Source organism: Adiantum capillus-veneris, chromosome 3, assembly GCF_014529385.1.
Source record: "Adiantum capillus-veneris isolate H3 chromosome 3, ASM1452938v2, whole genome shotgun sequence".
Lineage (NCBI taxonomy): Eukaryota > Viridiplantae > Streptophyta > Polypodiopsida > Polypodiales > Pteridaceae > Adiantum > Adiantum capillus-veneris.
The window spans coordinates 81,697,915-81,704,123 of NC_140933.1; the positions used below are offsets into that span (position 1 = coordinate 81,697,915).

General features: G+C 41.9%; 1 protein-coding gene across 1 annotated transcript; it reads left to right on the forward strand.

Moving 5' to 3' along the window:
* The first annotated feature begins 4,119 nt into the window (after positions 1-4,119).
* On the forward strand, positions 4,120-5,492 carry LOC147461184 (uncharacterized). The gene is made up of 4 exons (XM_086500251.1): positions 4,120-4,571; positions 4,697-4,994; positions 5,127-5,213; positions 5,313-5,492. The coding sequence occupies exons 1-4, from the start codon at positions 4,120-4,122 to the stop codon at positions 5,490-5,492; spliced, it is 1,017 nt and encodes a 338-aa protein (XP_086356377.1).
* The last annotated feature ends 717 nt before the right edge of the window (positions 5,493-6,209 follow it).

The following is a 6,209-nucleotide window of genomic DNA, read 5'->3' on the forward strand; positions in this document are numbered from 1 at the left end:
ATAAATCCTCGTCACTCTCCTCCTCTTTGACATTGGTCAACCCTTCATTATAAGTAGACTTCGTTTCATACTCATAACTGGTACTGAAATCTCGATTATCTCCACCAGCTAATGGATAAAAATGACTCTCCTTGGTCTTTAGATCCAACACAATCTGTCCTCCATTTTCCCGATCTGGCAAGGTAAACACCTCGATTTCCCAATCTTGCTTGGCTCCAATTGCCAACAACCATGGACTCCCCAATATAATTGGATAAGCATTTTCTCATGCTTTCATGACAAAAAACTCGATTAAGCATTCAACTCCCATAACCTTTACCTTCACATCCTGTGCCACTCCTAAACAACGAGATTTGGCATGATTAGCCATCCTCATTTGCACATTGGACCTGACAACACATTTAATGCCAATATCCCTCATAGCAGATTCAGTAATCACACAGACTTGGGCACCACCATCGATGTAGGCTTGAACATGTTTCTTCTTCTCAAGCAAAACATCCACCACCGGAAGCACATCGATCAAACTCCCCACCTTTAAGGATAAATTGTCTTTATATCCGGGGTGTGTCTCAATCTATGAATATCACTCCATTTGTGTAAGAACGTATTGGTGATATTCTTAAGTAATGCATTGCTACCTTCTGCATCTTTTGCAGCACTTGTCTTTTGGACTCCTTGAGTCCTGCGAGCTTGGTTCCCTTGAACCGTGCCACTTGTGGATCATTGAGTTGTCTGTGAATTCATAAATTTCACGAGTAACTCTGTAAGATTGGTAACATTTGCATTGAGTGCAAAGAGGTTTCTTTCAAGTACGCTTTGGCGATGTTCCAAAGTCTTGAAAGAAGCCATATCTACAAGCTCATGATCTCCTAGATCATCATCATCATGCATATTAGTGTCAGCAACACCTGTGGTGCCCTAATTTTGATTTACGTGCTCAAAATCAAACGTGTGTGTAGGTGGGATATCCTCATTGGCCATGGTAAACACACACTAATGCAAAGAGAGAAAAAGAAACGACAACTTGTACCTTAAGAAATTGAAGTCTTTGTGTTTTGTATGCTCCGCGATTTGTGTTGCATGCGAACCTCACCTTGTGGGAACTTGAGCGCTTCACTTGTCGTTCCTTGTAAGAACACCGTTGATGATTCTTCACAAAAACTCGTCGTTTTTGTGAAGGCTTTTCATCACTTTGAAGCTACCTCCTTGAGGAAAAAAGAATTTTTGGAGGAAAACTTTTCTTCCTCCAAGAAGTGAAAAGGAAGGGTAAAGCTACTTCCTTGACTCGTTTGAAGCTTTCCCTTTCCGGTTTTCCTTTCAACACAAGTAGACTATCTTTCCTAGTTATACACAACAAGGGCCAATAGCTTGATGGTAAAGTGTTGGCCTCTTACTCTCATGGGGTGGGTTCAACCCTCCTTCATGCAAGGGTTAAGCGGGCCTTCCTACGCGTGCAGCCAACAGTGCCAACGGAAGCCTTCAGAGGCTCGGTGCAGTCAAGTTGCCGATCGAGTTCGCCTTGGTCGCCTACCTTAGTCGTGCGCTATGGAGGGCGTGGGTGGGGCGGCCGTGGTCGGCTGTCACTCTCTATCCACGCGTTGCTCGCACAAGAAATTGTGTCTGCCTTCTTTTTACTGCACAGCGGGGACGTCGCTATCTACGGAGCGTGGGAGAGAAGTAGGGCGTCGCATGCACATGCAAGCCGCTTTTAGCCTCCTCCCAAAAATAGCTCGGATACCAGTGAAAGGGCGGTTGTAATGTGTGTGCTAGTCTCCACCCAACCGTTCTATCTTATAGCCTCCCCCTAGCGTACACACTATCCGACCGTGCCGGTGGCCTTGCCCATAGGACCCATGTCCTTACAGGTACCCTCGCCATAGGATATGTATCTGGACAATTTTTTGTGCTTTTGACGCCAAGTTGGTGGTCACACAACAGTAGTTTTGAGCATTTTATGCCTAGTGGTTCTTTTGAGCAATTTATACGTTTTCTGAGTTGAGTTTTGACTCCCATACAAAGGAAACTATGTCGATTTTTTTTCGCCAGTCCATTTTATGTGTTCTTGTTACTTCTAACTGTTCTTATAAAGTGATTGTACTACATTTTGGTTTGATTTTTTGCTCCTGTTTTAGGGGAAACTTTGCCAAAATTATCCCATGGAATTTGCCATAAAGTTTTTGGCTACATTCTCTTAATCATGGCTGCGAGTAGTGCTTCCAAAAGAGAAGAGTACTACATCCAAATTTTTGATGGTTCAAACTTTTTCATTTGACGGCAGCGTATGCGAGATGTTTTGGTCAACAAAGGTTTGATAGCACCCTTGCGTGCAAGAAGAGAGAATGTATACACTGATGATGAGTGGGATGACTTGACTGAGCATGTTATGGCCACTATTCGCCTACACCTTGGTGAATCCATTTACTTTACCATAATGGATAAGACCAATGCTAAAGATTTGTGGGATGCTCTATGTCAGGCATGGGATGGCAACAACGCCTCGAACAAGGTTTTCTCTTTAGCGCTTAAACATTCATTGTTTTGTTTGTTGATTAAAAATTAAAGAACATTATATAAAATTTCAACAAAATTAAAAAAATGATCTTAAAACATGAAACACTAGCTATTCATGTGGATAAACATGAAACTTTAAAAGGGTGAGATCACTTGAGAAATGTAGCGTGAGGGTGGTTCTCCAAATTAAGGAAGCTACATGTTCATTGTGTAGGCCTTAGCTGCAATGGGTGTTGTTGCCAAAGGGTATGCAAAGTCTTGATGATATGTTGATGCGGAGATTCTTAGGGCATGTAGTGTACTGCTTGTTAGTGCTCTTGTGGAGATGTAACAAACGAAGAGTCAGATGAGAGAGAGAGAGAGAGAGAGAGAGAGAGAGATCCCCTGCATGGATTTTCAAAAATGGGAGCACTTACTATAACTATACCATTACCTGCCTCCATGAATATAATATGCAAATTAAAGACTTTCTTGCTAAGTAATCAAGGCACACTCGCTCATCTTCGCAACTACTTCATTAATTAGGAATACTCCAACTCGTTTATTAACCTCTTTACACTTGCTAAAAGGTTGAGCAAACAGGTAGTAATTAAGCTCTCCTCCTTTTGCTTCGAGTGCAGGTCTTTCACCTACACCACCACAACTTGAGAGCCAATCTGCTCAAGGCATGAGCCTTCCACTTTAAAAAAAATCTTTGCGCACGTGCTCGCCCATGTGGCACCCTCGCCAAGCCCGCCACTTGCTACTTGATGCTTCTCCTTCATGCAATCTGTTGTGTCACACTCGCTTCATTGCTAGGCCCGATACTTGCTTGGCTGCCCACCAACTCCGGGCACCCTTTCACTTTTGGCTCCGTTCCTAGTGGGTATCGCCTCGGATTCGCATTAATGAACTATTTTCCCAAATGTGTATCACATACATACTGGCTCTTCTTCCAGTTTGTTAGTTGGAATTTTCCCAGATTCCATCTGATACAGCATTTGCCTTACAATGATCCAACCAAAATCTAGAAACCTGTATTGGAATTTTTGTCGTTACAACCAAATGTCTCACAGACTGATGTCCTAAGCCATGTTGGTGCCGCTCACGTTGCAGAATGTGGCATGCAAAGCTTGAAAAAAATACATCCAAGCCCCCCCACTTGTTTGCCCGTGTTGTTGTCGACGAGTCTTTGCCTTTGTTACCATGGATAACTCCAAACTGCTGCCCATGCCAACCTGTTGCCGTAGAAGACTCCAACGCGCCCTTGCTTGTGCTAGCCCTATCCTTCGTCCCTATTATCTCCGTGCAGCCCCAGCCTTGCAACGGGTATCTCCTATGATCCGCCTCAAAAGAGCATTTTCAAAGATCGTAGCCCACGATTTTTTGAATATCCTCCAGCTGCTACCCCCTACTACTGGCTGATGTTTTGAAAATTTAAGGTATTTTGGGAATTTGCACATTTTCTCTTTGATGACGTGGGGACTGCACATTTTCTCTTTGATGACGTCGGCCCGGATACCATCGTTCCTAGAAAAGCTATTGATTACGAGCTTTAGATTGGACACTTCCGCGTCTTATTTGCAATGCAGAAATCCACTCAGGCAGTATGCAAGCAGTGACGCTATGGCGGCGGCCATTAAACCTTCAACGCCAGAGAAGCTTCTGTGCTTGCAATCCAACAATATAAGCAATCAAACCTGCGTAGACTGCCCCAAGACGAACCCCCAATGGGCGTCTGTCAGCTATGGCATCTTCATGTGCATGGAATGTGCAGGTAGACATCGAGGCCTCGGCGTGCATATCAGCTTTGTGAGATCCGTTTCCATGGATACATGGACTGACATCCAGCTCAAGAAGATGGAGTGTGGGGGCAATGCTGCCCTCAACGATTTTCTGTGGCGCCGCAGCGGCATTCCGAAGGATGCCAATGTTGTTGAGAAATACAATTCAGAGGCGGCACGAGTGTATAGAGATCGGATTTGCACCGCTGCAGAAGGAGGCAATCATAGTACTCTGCATACTGTTGGTGGTGAGCCTTATACCTTTAAAGATGATTGTGGCCATCACCTTGACAAGTAAGTAAAAAGAAGATCATTACTGGCAAAGATGTGAATAGCTATCTCTCTATATGTTTAGCTTGCTATCTTACATTGATTTTTTATGGTAATGGCACTCACGCCTTCACAATTTGGGTATTTAGGGCGACTCAAGAGAATGACACAAGGAAACCTCGACCTCTTTGTGACCAAATGCAAAATCCACATCTTCACTTGCCCAAATCCAAGCTCCATGTCGACGGCGCTTTTTTCCAAGACTCTCTCTCTGGTATCCATATCAACGATGCCACCTCCCATGTGCATTATTCAAACAATATCATGTCTTCTATCAAAAGTGACAGGGCCACGGCGCATAATAGCAAATATGTTGGATTTGGGAATGAATATACCTCACATGTAGCAAATACAAACATTCTAAGAAGTAATACAAACAAAGATAAGGTATGACATAAGCAAATGCCTGATCATGTTTGCTTTTTACATGTTTGCGAAAGAATGCAAGGAATTAATCTTAACTTGCAGTACAATAGTGATGCTAGCTCACTTGTAAAATTTGTTTTGCTTCGTTCTCAGGGAGTGCGCCAACTTGTCATGGCAACAAAATCTATTGCTCTTGCAGCAGGAGAGGCTATGATCTCTGCAAAGGAGATCATTAATGAGGTGTGCAATGGACTTCTATAAACATCCCCAAAGTAATTTATTTGTGTTGAATAGACATCTTTCTTTACTAACCATGATTTTTTTCTTTTTGTGTTTCAGCTCAAAGATGATGTATTTGTGTGTAAGATGGGCAAGAAAACAACTTTGGGCCAAAAGATCACATGGGGTTTCTTTACGGGAGCATTTACTAAAAAGAATGAGAATGAGGACAGGCAAAGGTTGCTTGGAAAAGAGTATGAGTACAAAGATAATGCTTGGACATTTATAGAGTGGGATTGAATTAAAAAAATTCCTTGTTGTAATGACACAATCCCCTTGGGTTCCCAATATGTACAATTATCTGATCATGACTAATGCAAATCAAAAGATAAATCACTATCTAAGTGCTTGTAGATTTGGACCTGGTATAGAAATCTCTCTCTCTCTCTCTCTCTCTCTCTCTCTCTCTCTCTCTCTCTCTCTCTCTTTCGTATGGTTATTCTTTGACCCTACACAAGAACCATCATATGTACATGCAATCGAGATTGAATATGCTCTAACAATTAGTTGTAAGTTGTTACTTTCATTACAAGAGTTCATGGCCCAAACCAACCTTTAATGCATTTTTATCAGCTTGAACTCCAAAATCCAAGCTTCTCTCGACAAATAATCTTGAAGGAAACAGACAAAATTTCACATGTTTAATTGTAAATCATGGAATTTTCTTTGTACATTTACTTAAAAACCAAGAGAATATTCATATGCACATCCTTTTTGCATTGATTGAAACAGAATATGTTTGTGAACGCTAAAGTATTCAATTGTATTATGAGATGTCTCTTCCCAGATTGCTACGTTTGATACATTTACCATATTCATAGTGTCAAATAATTCATCCTTAGTTTAAATAAAACAATTTTCCTTTCGATGCAGTGTGGGGTTAGATATAATATTACAACATCTTTGGTCTCTATGCATATACACTCATTTTAGTCTCCATTCATATACACTCGTAAT

Excerpts from the sequence above, each read along its gene's own strand:
- LOC147461184 (XM_086500251.1), top strand. The coding sequence starts at position 4,120 with ATGGCGGCGGCCATTAAACCTTCAACGCCAGAGAAGCTTCTGTGCTTG. Across the intron at positions 4,572-4,696 it reads TGTGGCCATCACCTTGACAA|GGCGACTCAAGAGAATGACA; the intron begins GTAAGTAAAAAG and ends TTGGGTATTTAG. Across the intron at positions 5,214-5,312 it reads CAAAGGAGATCATTAATGAG|CTCAAAGATGATGTATTTGT; the intron begins GTGTGCAATGGA and ends TTTGTGTTTCAG.